The 17,360-nt window shown below is 38.8% G+C and overlaps 1 protein-coding gene across 2 annotated transcripts in view; it reads right to left on the bottom strand.

The window, feature by feature from the left end:
• Lyst (lysosomal trafficking regulator) overlaps positions 1 to 17,360 on the bottom strand; it is a 202,142-nt gene that overhangs the window by 35,059 nt on the left and 149,723 nt on the right. For both annotated transcript variants that reach the window (NM_053518.2, XM_063276780.1), the window contains 7 exons: positions 16,709 to 16,805; positions 15,567 to 15,628; positions 14,682 to 14,737; positions 13,846 to 13,998; positions 9,526 to 9,770; positions 4,326 to 4,392; positions 2,627 to 2,783 (listed from right to left, as the gene is read on the bottom strand). In NM_053518.2, the coding sequence (NP_445970.2) occupies positions 2,627 to 2,783; positions 4,326 to 4,392; positions 9,526 to 9,770; positions 13,846 to 13,998; positions 14,682 to 14,737; positions 15,567 to 15,628; positions 16,709 to 16,805 (837 nt within the window). The remainder of the gene's footprint in view (positions 1 to 2,626; positions 2,784 to 4,325; positions 4,393 to 9,525; positions 9,771 to 13,845; positions 13,999 to 14,681; positions 14,738 to 15,566; positions 15,629 to 16,708; positions 16,806 to 17,360) is intronic.

The raw sequence follows: 17,360 nt of genomic DNA, 5'->3' as shown, positions 1-17,360 counted from the left end.
ATTGAATTTTGTCTCCATATTTTTTTTTATGAGCACAGTCACAGGCAGGGAGTATTAAGTGACACACAAAGACCATTGCTGAGAGCAGAAGCTTGTGTGTATGATTCTGAAGGACTGTGCTAAAGTGCTTCTACGTTTTCTGGAGTCTGAACAGGTTCTCTGTGTAGACAACTTTCACAGACTAATCTTGGCACCAAGCACAGCAGTGTCAAAAGAATAAGCTCATTTCTTTCTCCAAGTTTACCTGCTCTACTGAGGTATATTTTCCATTATTTTTTTTATCACTTTTCCATCTACTACACTGAGCCAGTTAGCACTGGCTGGCCACTAAATTAAATCTGAGGAAAAATATAGGTTTTTTTTTTTCAGAAAGTAAGAAATGTCAGGCCATCAGGGAGTTGGGCATATAGAACTCAGACTAAGCAACTATGTAACAACAGTATTATGCAATAGGTTCTCTTTGAGTTATAAGACTCTTTGCAGTTTCTGTTCTTAAATAAGTCCTACTGACAATTACTAGAATCTAGAATATGTTTATATTAGATCAGTGGTTCTCAATGGGTAGCATGTTTGCCCTCTAGGTATTATTTGGTAATGTCTCAAATTATTTTTGGTTGTCACAACATGGTAGAGTTCATGCACCACTAACATTAATTGTAGAAGTTAGGGGTGCTGCTACAATGTTCTGGAATACACAGGGTAACATTTGAGACAAAAATTATGTAACTATAAAATATAAAATTAAATTAAAATATAAAATTAAAGTAACTATAGTGCCACGGTTTAGAATTCCTGAACTAACTAATTAGGTTAAAAAAAAACAAAAGCCAGCATAAAACTAATGAAATTGAAATAAATGATGATTAAGGAAATGTTAGGGTTTAAAATAACCTATTCACAAATATTCAAAGAAGATCTAGTCATGACAGTGCACACTTGCACTATCAGCACTTGGGAGGTGGAGGTTAGGAATCCAAGTCCAATCTCAGATACACAGCAAGTGTACTACAGGAGACTGGGTTTTAAAACAACAACAATGTAACTACTTGGTAAAGAAAAAGTAATATTGTATATCAATTTATTCATAACAATAATATAATAAAGACTGATAATTGATTGGTAATTTCATATTGATAGATTCTTGGGCTACACTGGAAGAAATGGTTTTAGTTGGAGAAATATTAGTAACACTTGAGTGTTTTAAACTACATTAAAATTTCTGTTTTCACTGCCATTTTTTAATAAATGACATTCTCAAATGAAAGTTACTATATCCAAAAAGATCTTCAAACAATGGTATATTTAGAAAACACAGCAAGCAAAAATGGTATATACATCAGTTCTGGGTGTTCTTCCTTAACAGAGCTGCTCATTTGTTTATGGGAGTTCCTTGCACCAGCTGGAATGGGGCAATACATATAGATACTCTCAACCTGAGGTTAACCAGGAATAATTGGTCAAGAGAAGAAAGGAACATAACAATTGTCTTGGGAAACTAGAGAAATGGCTCAGTGGGTAGGAGCTCTTACAGTGTAAGCACTGAAGACCTGAGTTTGGATCCCAGAGCCCATGCAAAAAAGCTGGGAGTGGCCACACGGGTGCTTGTTACCCAGTGCTATGGGGTCTGGAGAAAGAAGAATCTCAGGGCTTTGGGCTGTCAGACTAATTCTAGGTTCAGTGAGCAACCCTTTCTGAAAAGAATAGGGCACAGAGTAACAAATTAGAATTCCTGCTGTCCTCCTCTGGCTTCTGCAGACACACTCACACTGACCCATGCACATACAACACTCTCCCCGTCTCAGTAGTTGACTTTACTCTGTGAGCTTATGGGGCAAAAAATAAAAGCCCCATTTATAGACTAAGCATAAGAATAAATATTCATTCCTCTGGGAGGTTGCTTTAAGAACAAAAGACTAAAGAAGTCTAAAACAGGGTAGGGCTAACGGAATGCGCAATGGTTCCCTAAACAGAGGTCACGAGGAACAACTACAGAGCTAATACCTCAGCTCCTCCTGGATAGTGTAAGTCTGTCCTTACTGGAGCCCAGTGATTACCTCAGTTATGTTCAGGCTGTCATGCAAAGTGCTGAGCCAGATTACTAGCAAGCTTTTCTACAGTAATGATACCAGTGTGTTCTCTATTGACTAGTTATTATAAACAATAACAATACTTTCCAATAACAGGCTTTTGTATAAAAAAAATTACACAAGTTACAAAACCTCTCATTGTGCTTTGAAATAATTATTGGGTTGCAAGTCTTTAAAAAAGAGCTGGGCCGTGTATGGTGGCACACACCTTTAATCCTAGCATTCGGAATGTAGAGGCAGGTAGAGTTCCAGGACAGCCAGGGTAACGCAAAATACTAAATAAGCTGCATATAATTTAACTGGCAAATTTTGCAGTTTGTGAATTAGATCTTAATTTTTAAAAAGTCAACTGCATTTTTATAAATGTAGACACTATCTAAAGCTAAAATCTCAGACAGGAGCAAGATTTAACTACCATTTTTTAAAAGTAGAATTCCTTTTCCTGGGCTTGGTTAGGGTTAATTTTCAAGAAGCTAGCTGAGTTTTTTGTTCTAATGATAGAGCATAACTTTTGGGGTAGTTATAGAAGACATCCTTACCTTGATAGGCTAGAAACATTTTAGTGAAAGGAGGCATTCTGACCAGGAAATGGAGCACGGTGCCACTGTTGGAGTAGTGGGAGCCATAGTGGTAGGGCTGCACAGGAGGCATGGGGTCATCCTCTCGGGCTCCTTTGCGGTACTCTTCCTCCAAGTACTGCAGGACACAGAACAAGAGGATTTTCGATCGTGTGCTCTATGTATGGCTAGTTTTCTCTTCCATTCTCCTCCACTCCTTTGACGTTATTCTTGACTTCCCATTAGTGTCCAGATCCCATAGCCCTCTTGAACATGTAAGAACATCTACTGACCCCAGGCCAAATGAGAACCACCCAGTTCTCTCTACTTCCACTCCTACCCAGTCATAAGACCACCCCATTTTACATTCCCACTTCTAGCTACAGTTCCAAATATCTAAATGAGTGCACTCAAAACTGAATGCTGATCTTACCAATAGAATGTCTGAATTGAACAGTTTCATGATATGCTTTGAGTGCTTCTTTAGGAATGGAAATGTAACGAGAGAGCATACATTACCACTATTAACACAATGGTATGTGTTGCAGAGCACACACAGAATTAAAGAGAAAATGATGATCTTTCCCACCTCCAACTCTCCCCATCACAAAGGGGGCAGCTCAGCCACATATTTCCTGCCACTGTGCTCATTGTTACAGCTCTGTCTGCCTGATAACAAAGTTGGATGTAGTGAATTTTCAAGTAAAGTCTTGACTCTCACAGACCGTCATATTTATTGTCTGTCTTCCTTCCTTCCTTTCTTTTTTTCTTTCTCTATTTTTGATTTTTCAAGACAGGGTTTCCTCTGTGTAGCCTTGACCATCCAGAAACTGTGTGACTAGGATAGCCTCAAACTCACAGAGATAGGCTGTCTTATTTTCAATTGCAGAAAAATCAAATGGTGAGTTTCAGGTACTAAGCGGGACATCTCTGGAATTGAGACATGAGTTATCTGGGAATATTACACTATTATGAAGAACATACTATATGGTAAGTCAATTTTCTAAGTTTTCAATAAAATTACATTAACATTGTCAACAAGGGTAATTCATTTTTATTTAATAGGAAATTTCACTTATATCTAAAATGCATATTTTTCTAAATATGTCTAGTGTTATAGTAGAAATAAACACATTCAAAATATATATATATCACACACACACACCTTGGTAGTCAGCCACAGGAGGAGGAAGTGGCCAAATAAGGGAAGAGACCTTGGTGGCTTGCTTTAGGAATGGAATCTAAGGGTTTTTAGCAAGGCAGAGGGAATGGGAGTGAGCTAGTGTCCCTTCAGTATCAATGACCTTTATCTCATAACAAACTAATATGATCATATTAATGTAAAGATACCACTATTTCTATATAATATAAATACCACCCAGAGGTATAAATAGTTGAATCTCTGAAAATCTGTGAATTTTATAAGAAGTATAATTTTTATGCATTTGAAAAAATAGTGGACTAATTAGCTTTTGAATTGTGCCAAATTAACAGAAAACTTTCTTTCTATTCTTGGTATCTGTTTTCATAGAACTAAGACAAAAACAATTTTCAGTTTTATATAATTTATAGTTCTTAAAGTACAAGAAAACATAAGTCAGAAAAATAAGTACTACAAATTTAAAAGGCATAAATTCATAAAGCTCCATTTTTCATGTATCAAAGTATTAATGAAAACTACCTTGTATGTGTCAACGTAACGGTCTTCTTTTTCTTTATACTGCACAGCTATAGGCTTAGATAGGTTTCTACGAAGGAAGAAATGATAGAAAATATGAAGTAATTTGATACCATCATAATCAAGCTACTCATGACTTTGCCCTGAAAATGTGCAGGCCTTAACTCACATAAGAATGTTGCTTTGCAACCAATAGTCACCATTCAAAATCATGACCCCATAACCTGTTAAGGAAATGCTAGTAAAGATCTGTACCGTCTGGTGAATTACTGACTCTTCTGCATGATGCTGTCATGCAGGTATGCATGCAGATACACATGTTAGTAATGGAGTTCCCATGGTTAATACCCCATGATGTTCTAAGAGGCCAAAGAATGCAAGGAACATGTCTTCACATTACAAATCTATCAGCATTACTGTTTGGTGAATAAAAGGGCAGGAGAGTTTTGATGTGAGGGTCCAGCTGCTCTGGCTAAGAAACACAATGAAAAGACTATAAATGTCAACATCTGGCACTGTACTTTGACCAACAGCAAAACCTGTTCAAGGCTCAGTAAATCTAACCCATCTGGTTTATTCAGATATATTTTTATTTTCTTTAGACAAGGTCTTACTATGTATCCCAAGCTATCCTTAAACTCACTTTGAAGTTCAGGCTGGCAGCAGTCCTCCTGTCTTAGACTCCCCGGATGCTGGGATAGCAAGAATGGTTTCCCATACCCTCATGACAAAGCTCTTTTGGATAAGTTACTATTTCCTAGGGTTATAGAGTCCAGTAACATTAAGTGAAAATTCTGGTGACAGTAGTATAATCTTAGTGACTTCATCAAAGAGTAAAAAGGTTTTATGTCAAATTTTACCCTCAAAATATGAATAAATTATCTTTAAGACCCTGGCATATTTTTACTCCTTAGGTTACTCAATCACAGAAAAACACACTTGGTATGCACTCACTGATAAATGGGTACTAACCAAAAAGCTCAAATTACCCAAGATGCAATCCACAGACCACAGGAAGCTCAAGAAGAAGGATGACCAAAATGCGGATGCTCCCACTCCTTCTTAAAAGGAAGAAAAAATATCCACAGGAGGGGATATGGAAGCAAAGTTTAGAGCAGTGACTCAAGAAACGGCCATTCAGAGACTGCCCCACATGTGGCCCATATATATACAGTCACAAAAACTAGATAAGATTGATGAAGCTAAAATATGCATGTGGAAAGGGACCGGATATAGATCTCTCCTGAGAGACACATCCAGAGCATGTCCAATGCAGAGGTCAATGCTAACAGCAAACCACTGAACTGAGAATAGGACCCCCTTGGGGGGAATTAGAGGAAGGATTGAGAGAGTTGAAGGAGCTTCCAACCCGATAAAAACAACAATGTCAACCAACCAGAGCTTCCAGGGACTAAACTACTACTGAAAGACTGTACATGGACTGACCCAGGGCTCCAACTGCATATGTAGCAGAGAATAGCCTTGTTGGGGCTCCAGGGGAGGGGAAGCCCTTGGTCCTGCCAAGGTTGGACCCCCAGTGCAGGGGAATATGGGGGGTAATAAGGGGGATGTATAGTGGGAATACCCATATAAGGGAAGGGGAGGAGAGGAAATGGGGGCTTATAGACAGGAAACTGGGAAGGGGAATAACGTTTGAAATGTAAGTAAAGAAATATATCTAATAAAAAAGTAAAAAAAGAGGGGCTGGGGATTTAGCTTAGTGGTAGAGCGCTTACCTAGGAAGCGCAAGGCCCTGGGTTCGGTCCCCAGCTCCGAAAAAAAAAAAAAAAGTAAAAAAAGAATGTTAAAATAAATCTTCTCAGATAAAAATTATATTTTTATGGCTGAATAGTAAGAATTACAGTTGTTGCTAGGTGCAGTGATGCATGCCTTCAATCCTAACACTTGGGAGGTGGAAGCAGATGGATCTCTGTAAGTTCAAGGCCAGCCTGATCTACATATCAAGTTCAACACTATACAGAATTATATAGTGAGTCCCTGCCTCAAATAGACAAACAGACCACAAAATAAAGAAACTACAGTTGAGTGAACAAAATAAACCAACTCACAGATAAATATTTTAGTATTTTTTTATCCAGCTATTTTTCTGCTTATTAGTGGATATCTATATATATGTTAAACAAATGGCTGTCTTTCCATGCTTACAAATTGTATTTCTACCATGTATTCTTATATGTTTACTTATTTTGTGTACATGTATGTGTGAGTATTCATGCTATTGGAGTTGGTTCCCTGTACCATGTGGGTTCCAAGGATCAAACTCAGATCCGCAGTCTGACTGCAGAGTCATCTCACCAGCCCTACAATACTGCTTTAGTAGCTGCAGCATATAACAATGTATTAAAATCTAACATTGGGCTTTCAGGCTGTTTCTAAATTTTAGATACTTTGAAAAATGCCAGGAGCACCACATTCCTGTTAAACCTTTGCCTAGAGTGCCAGATATCAAAGCAAGAAAGATCTAGTCAAGTTTAGGTCCCAGCCCTCATAAAATGACTGCTGATTAAGTTGGAACCTTTATGTTGAACATATGTGCTTTAGCATTCCCAAGAATAATTCCTGGAACTTGTTAAAAAACAAATATACACACTTAACAGGTTTTTATGAATATATACCATCAAACTGCTTTCCAGAAACATCACATATATTTATGCCAGCAATGTGTAAAATGTTGAAATGTCCAAGAGCAGTGAATGTAAATATCTAAAAGACAGACAATGTACCATTGTGAATTAACTTGAACCTGATTTCTTAAGAAAGAAGTAAGTCAGGCTTATTTGGAGAAAGTTATAATTAAAATATTTAAAAACTTCCCAAGTGGAATATTTGAAGTCAATTTTTCTTTAAGAGAATTTTTTTTAACTAAATATTTGCCAATGAACTTGGACTATCTGGTTTCTTTAAAATAACAGTTTGTTCAGGAAAGGCAGAAAAAAAGCTAAATCGTTTTCCTTTAATTCTCTAACTTCAAATTAAGGGATAACCCCAATAGTCCCTGTAAAGTACCAACTCAGGATCCCTAAGACAAGTTCTCGGCACAGAGGAGATTTACTTGTCCCAGAGAGCAGAGGGCATAGAATAAGAGACAAAGGCAGGAGAGAGAGGATGGGGGAGAAGGGGAACTGTACAAGGGAGAGGGGGACGGTGGAGGGAGGGTTGCAAAGGTCTAATTCTGGATAGAAATAAGTCAGCTGTGGCCCATAGGAAACTGGTGGTTTATAAGGTAAAAAGGGAGACCCAGTGTTAGGATGAGGTGTTTAATTTCATTGGGCATGTTAACTAGGTGAGCCACAGGGCTTCTGATTGCTGGATTGTTTTGAATATTTTGATAGCTGGACCTTGGTAGTCAGCCACAGGAGGAGGAAGTGGCCAAATAAGGGAAGAGACCTTGGTGGCTTGCTTTAGGAATGGAATCTAAGGATTTTTAGCAAGGCAGAGGGAATGGGAAAGAAGGCTAAGGCCTGTCAGAGCCACCTGCTTGAGTGAGCTAGCGTCCCTTCAGTACCAAGTACTAAGTACCTTAGCTCATGCCTCCTGTGGTGCTTTGAATATGCTTGGTGCAGGAGCTGGCACTATGAGGAGGTATGTCCTTGTTGGAGGAAGTGTGTCACTGTGGGGATGGGCCTTGACATCCTACTCCTAGCTGCCTAGAAATTATAGTCTTTTCCTGTTTGCTTTCAGAACAAGATAGAGAACTCTCAGCTCCTCCTGCACCATGCCTGCCTGGATGCTGCCATGCTTCCCACCAAGATTATAGTGGACTAAACCTCTGAACATATAAGCCAGCCCCAATTAAGTGATGTCCTTTGTAAGAGTTGCCTTGGTCATGGTGTCTCTTCACAGCAGTGGAAACCCTAACTGAGATACCACCCCCAATGAGTGTTTATATATGAGTAGACATGCATGTGTTTTAAATATATATTTTAAAGGTACGGAATGAACATTCTTAATCTAGAGCACTGAAATCCAAAATGATCCCAAAATTCAAAGCTTCTTATATACCATGCATCAAAACCAGTCAGATTTTAGAAAAGTTTAAATTTCATATTTTTAAATTTGGGATATTAAAATGGTAGTCTGTAAATATTCTAAAAGTCAGAAACCCAAAACAACAACCACAACCACAACCACAACCACAACAACAACAACAACAACAACAACAACAACAACCACCCTTGTGTGTGTGGGGTGTCATCCCTGAGATAGTAGTTTGGGTTCTATAAGAAAGCAGGCTGAGCAAGCTATCTTGAGCAAGCCAGTAAACAGCACCCCTCTACGTCCTCTGCTCCTGCCTCCAGGCTCCTGCCCTGTCTGAGTTCTTTTCCTGACTTCCGCTGATGATATGGAAGTGTAGGTCAAATAAATCCTTTCTTCCCCAACTGCTTGGTCATAGTGTTTCATCACAGCAAGAGCATGCCTAAGACAGATAGGAAACCATCTTTATACAACTTCTGCTGAAATAATTGATTCAAACAATAAAGTCATGGCTAAAACGATTAGGTAAACGTACAGTGTGAATTTGCACCTATGAGTCATTTTAAACATTCTCAGAGGGGGCATCACAGCTCCCTCATGATAGATAGTGACAGAAAGCTCGCATGGCCATCTATGGTGGAGTTCTTACAAAATAAAGGGTGAATTGAATACAAGTAAGCCTTCTGAGCTGATTCTTGCTCTCTGGCAAACAGGGATGACCAGAACAAAGATTATCACTCTGCAAAAAATAAACAACCATACACACACACAAACTTAAAGGCCTTTTTAGATATATTTTTCACATATAGGTAATCAAATGCAACAGTAGATCTGTTTCAAAATAGCCTATTATAAAAGGCATTGTTGAAATAAGCAGGAGACAGTGAGTATATTAGATATTGGGATTGTAACTTTCTTAGATTTGCATACCAGCACTGTAATGATGTAAGGAAATATCATATTGTTAAAAGAGATTTGTACTGCAGAATCCAGAGGTGGTATAACTAGATGTCTCAAATAAAAAGAAAGAATATGATGCAAGTTTGGTAAAGTATTCATAATTCAAAATTGTTGAATTGGGGAAAATGAATCATTAAGGCTTCATTAATCATTAAATTCTGTGCAGTTTTGAACATTTTCAAAGTAAAAACTTGAATGGTGTACATTCAGTATGCATATGAACCCAAGATGTGATGCTTTTACTTGCCTATAGATAGATGGATCATTGAGGTCAAGAGTTTCACTAACATAGTCAGAGAGAATGAAGGGGAACACCGGATACTGCATGAGATCATTGAAGGATCGGCCCGCGTGCTTGTTTAAATGAGTCAAATATTCAAAATTGGTAATTTGTCCAGTGTACCACAGGTTTGTCAGAGCAGTGATGTTGCCATACTCCAGAAGACTTGGAAGGTTATTTGTGAGAATGCTCTGGTAGACATCATCACGAACCTAAAAGGAAAGGACAAAAAAAGACTAGATATTTTTAGGTTTACTGATACTTCCCTAGAAAAGCAGAGTATTGTAGACATGTGATTAATCTCAAATCCTCCGAGAAACTGCATTAAATGATAGAGAACCAAAATCTGATTGCAGTTTCCTTCCAGAGGCAGGCTCTTAGTCATTATGCTTATTGCTAGATAAATCTGCTTGTTAAATTATTTGGCAGAAACTTCTGCATTATCTGCTCATAGTTTCCAAGGAAAAGTTAAGCACAGAGATCGCTTAGAAATAGATACTAAAAAAAATTAAATAAATGTTCAGCATGATGCACTGACAGTCTGACTGTATCAGAAAAGATCTGGTCTATGTGTTCCTGCTAAACCCTTTATGCTGTTATTATGTCTATAATATGGAGGTGATGATGTTTATCTCATAAGAATTAAATACAGTATCTTATGTAAGTAAGTAGGACACAAACCCACTACTGACTGAAAACACAGAAGGTCAATTTCACCAACCCAGTGCTTCTTGGGATTGAACCCAGAGCCTTGTTCACTCGAGGCAAACATTCTACCATTGAGCTACATCCTAGCTCTCTAGATCTTTTTTAGAGGTTAATAAATGTTCTGCCACAGAAAAGGGGGTATTCTGAGTCTTCCAAAACAAACTAAATGGGTTTGGATGATTCACCTCGAAGTCACTATTACAAGTGTAGGAAGAAGAGCCACTGATGTGACAGTGAGAGGTAAAACTGAAAGTGACAAGAAAGAAAAATGTGGGAACAGACAGAAACACCGTGCCAAAAACCCCAAAATGTCACCTAAATGCAAAGGCTGCCAAATACTAAAATAGATGGATAGGAATTTGTGAGAGTGTATCCTAACTCTGGAAGGAAAAAAGCTTTCATTCATCCAGCACATAAATCACACCCACATGCCAGCAGTGTTCTAGATGCAGGCAATGGAACGCAGAACAGAGGCAGGTCTAGACATTCTGCAGGGAAAGCCCAGAACTGGGCACTAAAGAGACTCATGGAGAAAGCACAGTGAAGATGGCAGAAGTGCTGGGTTGTTTATGGAGGGGCTGCTTGTGGTAGTTTGAATGGGAATGACCTCATAAGCTCATACGTATTCGGTCACCAGGGAGTGGAGCTGTTTGAAAAGATTACAAGGAGTATTAGGAGGTGTGGCTTTGTTGGAGGAATGGCACTGGGGGTGGACTTTGAGGTTTTAAAAGCCCATACTAGGGCTAGTCCCCCACCCTGCCTCCAGTCTCTTCCCACGGGTCAGGATGCACTTCCCAGCTATTGCTTCAGTGCCGTGCATATCGCCATGTTTCCTGTCATGATGTCAATGAATTAAATCTCTGAAACTAAGCAGAGTTGCCTTGGTCATGGTGTCTCTTTCAATAGAAAAGTGACTAATACACTCATATTTATATAGTCAGTTCAATAGGGAAGGGGTGCTGTTTGGTACAGTAAGGAACTCTTTTTTTTTTTTTTTTTTTGGTCCATGAATGTTTATTCATAGAGATAGTACATATATTGCTAAAAATTAGACACAAACTAAAAGTCTGTCAACCAAGACTAGGTGAATAAATTATCAAAGTACATTGTTGGCAGGCATAACTTACTAAGGAAAGCAGTTCAAATATGATATGGGGAGAAGCTAAGGGATTGTTGTCTCTCTTTTTCTTTCCTTTCCTTTCTTTCTTCCTTCCTTCTTTCCTTCCTTTTTTTCTTCTTTTTTAGAGTCTCACTATGTATCCCTGGCTGGCCTACACCCCACTGGGTAGACCTGGCTGGTGTCAAACCTCCCTGTGCCTGCTGGGTGCTGTGATTAAAGGCAGTCACCACCTTATACAGCCTAAGGGTTTCATTGAGAATAAAAAAATATTTTGAAGTAGAATGTGGTGATATATTGAATTGTATAACTCAATATACTGAATGCCATGTAGCTATCTATAGAAGATCTTTTATTCCCTAAAAAATTAAAAATCAGTCTACTCTAGTCTCCATTTAAAAAAATTCTTATTGGATATTTTCTTTACTTATATTTCTAATATTATCCCTTTTCCTGATTTCCCCTCTGGAATCCCCCTATCCCTTCCCTCCCAGCACCTACCTCTATGAGAGTGTTCCCCCACCCACCCACCCACTCCTTCCCATCTCCTTGCTCTGGCTTTCTCCTACACTGAGGCACTGAGCCTTCACAGGGCCAAGGGCCTTTCTTCTCATTGATGCCCGACAAGGCCATTCTTTGCTGCATATGTGCTACAGCCATGGGTCGAGGGACCCATGTGTACTCTTTGGTTGGTGGTTTAGTCTCTGAGAGCTCTGGGGGGCGGGTCTGAATGGTTGATATTGTTGTTCTTCTCATGGGGTTGAAAACCCCTTCATCTCCTTCAGCCCTTTTTCTAACTCCTCTATTGGGGGCCCCGTTTTCAGTCCAGTGGTTAGCTGAGAGCATCTGATTGTATTTATCAGGCTCTAGCAGAGCCTCTCAGGAGACAGCTATATCAAGCTCCTGTCAAATGGTTCCCATTCTCTTCCAGGTACCTTCAGACCCTTCGTTTACATAGCATCATTTGTTGAAAATGCTGTCTATTTTCCTCTAGATAGTTTTATCTTCTTTGTCAAAGATCGAGTGACCACAGGTGTGTGGGTTCATTTCTGTATCCTCAGTTCTATTCCACTGATCTACCTGCCTGTCTCTATACCAGTAACATACAGGCTTTTTTTTTTTAAAATCACAATTGCTCTGTAATAAAGCTTGAGGTTGGGGCTCTTTGATGAGGAAACACTTGATCAAGGGACTTGAGAGTGAGTCATTGGGAATTCTATGGAGAAAAGCATGGTGGGCAGCAGTTAAGTACAAGGCCCTGCATCATCAGTGTGTCTGATATATTTTGGAAGAAAACTACCATGGACAGAGATGAGTACTGGAGAGAGCAGATGAAGTCAGTAAGTAATAAGGTTCTGACTACCTGGGGCTTTATTAGGCTCTTGTAAAAGCTCTGACTTTCAGTGAGTAGCATGACAAGCAACAAGAGAGTTTTGACTAGCGTAACAAAACAGAGTGAAAGGATGTGGTGTGGATACAGATGGGCAGTTAGGAAGCTGCTGTAAGTACTTTGGTGAGAAATGATAGTTTATCAGTAGCAGTTCAGTCAGGTCCAGAGAATGTGTAGATGGAGCAGACATGCAGGGTGAGAGGGATGGCAGAGTTTACTGGGATATTCAAGATTTTTGGGCTTGGACAACAGAGAAATGAGGTTTCATTTATGGAAAAAGGAAAGGTTATTTTCAGGGTGAAGACAGCAAATCAAAGTTAAATAAATGGGTGTGGAGGCAGGGGAGAGGTCTGGGAACTGACACAGAGCAGTTGTAGGATACAGATTGCTCTGAAGTCCATGATGTGGATGAGAAGAGGTCTGAAGAATGAGCCTGAGCTACTCAGGAAGGATCCACAAACATGCTGAGTGGGAAAGTTGTCGATGGAAAAAAGGAAACCCAGGAAGGAGCCCAGATACAAAGGTATCAAGAGTGGAAAAGAAAGGCTGGTCAGCATGTCAAATGCTTCTGTGGGACAGGTAAGGTGAGGAGCACGGAGTTAGCAGTAGAGGCTCGGGAACCCTGTGCAGGATATAGAGAAGAAGGCAGGAGTGGAGTATTTCTGGGAAGAGCCTAAGGGAGCAAAGGTAGGAGAAGGGACTACAGGGACAAGCTGGTGGTAGCCAGCACATGCACTTCTCCCAGGGCCTCACCCCACCCCCAACTCCCATCCAAAAGAGCCATGGGGAAGTAATGGCATATCAAGGATGGACTGTATCCTGAACAAGTGCTAACTACTCCTTTCAGTCACTTTGGGGGACTTCAAATTTAACATTTTTTCGTGATCAGAGAGAATTTTGAAAAGATTAAGGAATTCATTAATTAAGATTGAGATATAAGGTATATTTTAGATAATCTTAGAGTACCAATTTAAGAAAATTAACCTTCATTTCATTAAACTTCATTTAACTAGTAGCATCGTTTGTCACAATATCACTTTAACAATTACATATCTAATAATGGGGGATTTACCTTGGTATTGTCAAATGCCAAGAGGAGTGTTCTGCCATTTGTTAAAAAGATTTCTACAGCATTATCTCTCAGCTGCCACCAGCGCCTATGAATTTCTTTAATTTCCTCATACGTCCAAGAAAATGATGCTGGTTCTAACTCCCCTTGAAGGCTCTAAGACAAAGGTAACAGACAAAAGTATTTTCATTACCTAAAAATATTTTGGCTTTCAATTCCAAACCATGTCAAAACAAAACACATGATCTTTCTTCCATGCCAAAACATAAGACTATCTGGAAACCCTCCTACTGTATAACACTGCATAAGTTAGAAAGGATTTAAAAATAAAAAAGAGTCTTTCTAGATCTGTTTAGGTTTGTAAAACACTGAAAGCTTCATCCTATGTAATATGAGAATTTAGTCTTATCTTCATTTTTATAACAAATACTAGCATATCCAGAAGAATCTGCTATCATTACCCAGCTATGTAGACATTAAAATGGCTGTTATAAAATTATACAAAAATTACCTTTCCTTTTGATAGCAAAAATACCTGGTTATGAATGGGAGTGGCAGGGAACATTTATGTGTTGCTGTTGAGGACAGTGATGAGGAAGAATGACACAAAATGATTGGAATATGGTAGAATTCGAATCATAACTGTAATTGCTGAGACCCAGGCCAAATGGAAGAGGCAATGACAGACTTTCCTTGAAAAGAGCCTTTTAAAAAGCGTTTGGAATTCATACTAGTCTACACACAGACTAATAATGGGTGAGTCCTGTCACTATATTGGGTTTATGAAGTGTTAAAATTTTTCTAGGTTTAAGTAAATATAAATGTAAGTCAGCACTCACCGAACTTTCAACTGTATCCGAGGCATTGTCTTCCACAAAATACATTCCACATTTACCTGTGGGAAGTAAGTGACAGGAAGGTTTGAAATGTGTGTGCATTATTGAACATGGTGAAAGGTGGGAACCTCTCAAGTCTTCTGGCTTGAGTTTGAATACCAGCACCTAGAAATGGTTCCACATACTCAATAAATATTTTAAATTGTACTCGTAAGATCTCAGTTGCTTAATCTTTCTGTGCCTCAGTTTTATGACTAGAAAGGAGGTGTGTGAGAGCTGAATTTCCAAAATTATTGAGAAAATAAAATTAGAATATTTACAGAACATGTATCAATACTGCCCAGCTACTGGCTCATTCTTAATACATGGATCGTCTCTTGGGTAGTGTATCTAAGTCTACTAGTCAGTCGCCAGCTGGTCATCAGGCTGACTGTTGCAATACTGAACACCTTATGACCAAATTACCTTTATTTTACTTTAATAATAGCTTCTAAAAGCAAGAGTGGTAATGCTGGCAAATTACAGAGGACAAGAGAAGACATAAAATTGTACTTTAAGTAAAAAGGTGACAGTACAATAAAATATTTTGAGAGGCCTCATATTAATAGAGATTTTATGGTAATGGTATTTTATTATTTATTTTTGTTAATCTCTTTCTGCGGGTAATTTAAAATTTAACCTTATCATGGCATAAACTTGTGGCAAAATGGTATTATCTATGCATTCAAGCATCCACTTGGATCCTGTAGCTAAGTGGAGACTGTCTCTATAATGTCAAAGCTAAGTCACTTAAGTGATATTTAAATAATTTTACCTCTTATGAAAATTGCTTAAAATTATGTAAGAATAGAATAAATAAAGAGTGAAATTCTTTTGAAACCAACTTACCTAACAACAGTTCCCCAGCTGTCTCTCTAGATGGTGCAACACTGATACATCTTCGATTCACTCTGTCAAAACATGTTTAAAATTGCTATCACTGAATTTTTGCTTTTATTTTCGATTTCAAGATTTTTTTAAACTAGTAAAATATTAATGCATAGCTGACTAGAGTTTCAGTAGCATAAGCTGCCATGTCAAAACCCAGACCATGTTCCTGTGCTATTTACATAACATCAGAAGGGAAATGGTGGAAATCATTAGGGCAAGCTAAGGATTCCTGCAGTTTTCATGCAGAATATATGGATTTGGCTACTTAGAATGATTTCATAATGCAACTAGACACTGTGCTAGGTCAATGATACTTCAATGTGTGAAAGAAACCTAGTGTTTGATTTTGTTTTTGTTTTTTTTTAAATGGGGACACTGGGATCAGAAAATTTCTGTTCTCAAGTCACTTGTCTTTTTAGGGTGTAAGGTTTCTAACTATAAATGGATACAATAGGGAGATGGAGAAATGACTCAGTGGTTAAGAGCACTCCTGCTCTTCCAGAGAAGTCCTGTGCTCTATTCCCAGGAAGTACAGGGAGGCTCACCACCATCAGCAATAGGATCTGATGCCCTCTTCTGGCATGTAGATGTACATGCAGAACACTCATACAAAAATAAATATATAAAATTAAAATAAAAAATGTTTACAATAAAAACAACAAGAGTATTGCAACAACTAATACATACTGGCACATTTAAATCCAGTAATACTATAAAAGCCTATATATAATAATTTCCCTTACTTACAAAGTGAATAAACTGAAGCTGAGAGGCTAAATAACACAGCAAGGACCAGGCAGGTAGATAGTAACTTTATTTATGCCACTACATTCCACTCCTGTGGACAAAACTAACAGCAGCGCTATCTACTTTACAGAGACTACAAAGTCAACTATAAAACACACATATGCTAGGAAGGGGCAGAGCTGATGACTGATATCCATGAAACCCCAATGTTACAAATATATTTGGACTTTGTCCTGTCCTAACCCCCCTTTTAAGACTTCCCTAACACCACAGCATTATCAACAAACAGTACATGAAGCGTACAATGAGCTAAATTTGTACATTCATCTAAGAGTGAAAGGACTCAGATCTACCTGATGGATTCACTTGCAGCTTTGTCTTTGACAGTAGAGGAGAAAGAAGAATGAGTTTTATCTTCAAAAAGGTAAGAGAGTGGTGGCTTGAGCACACCTGTGGAGAAAAAGTACACAGCATTTATCTAACAACACATTGCCTGTCAGACCCACAGTGTTGTGGTTGGCCCTGGAGTTCTCTGTATTTTGATGCTAATTCCACTGCCCCAAGGACAGCGGCCTAGTCACACACTCAAGACTCAGGTGACTTCACCAGAACCTTCTCCCCATTGAATTTGTAAAGTACTGGTGAGGAGCAGGTACAGGATAGAAGGAGGCCTGTCATTGGATGAGAAGGAAGGATTGGTGGGAGAAAAGTTTGAAGGAAGAGGAGGAAACTGGAAAGAAAGGGAGAAAGAGACAGGAGGGAGAGGGAGAGAAGCCATGGCAGGTGATGTTAAGATTCTGCTCTGTGTATTTACAGGTTGTTACTAATGTTCTTAAGGGATGGATGGTACTGGCTTTGTATGTTTAGGTGGGCAATTATATCTTACCAATTGGGTCAAAGATTATTGTGTTGTGTGTTCTTTTATGTGACGGTTTGAGTGTAGGAAAGTGTGCGGTGGCAGGAGACACTGGGCTGCTGTGGAGTTGGGATGTGTTTCCGCCAAGA

The sequence above is a fragment of the Rattus norvegicus genome, chromosome 17 (genome assembly GCF_036323735.1).
Source record: "Rattus norvegicus strain BN/NHsdMcwi chromosome 17, GRCr8, whole genome shotgun sequence".
In the NCBI taxonomy this organism is placed as follows: domain Eukaryota; kingdom Metazoa; phylum Chordata; class Mammalia; order Rodentia; family Muridae; genus Rattus; species Rattus norvegicus.
Note: the sequence above shows the minus strand (reverse complement) of the source record. Positions and strands in the feature narration are given on the sequence as shown.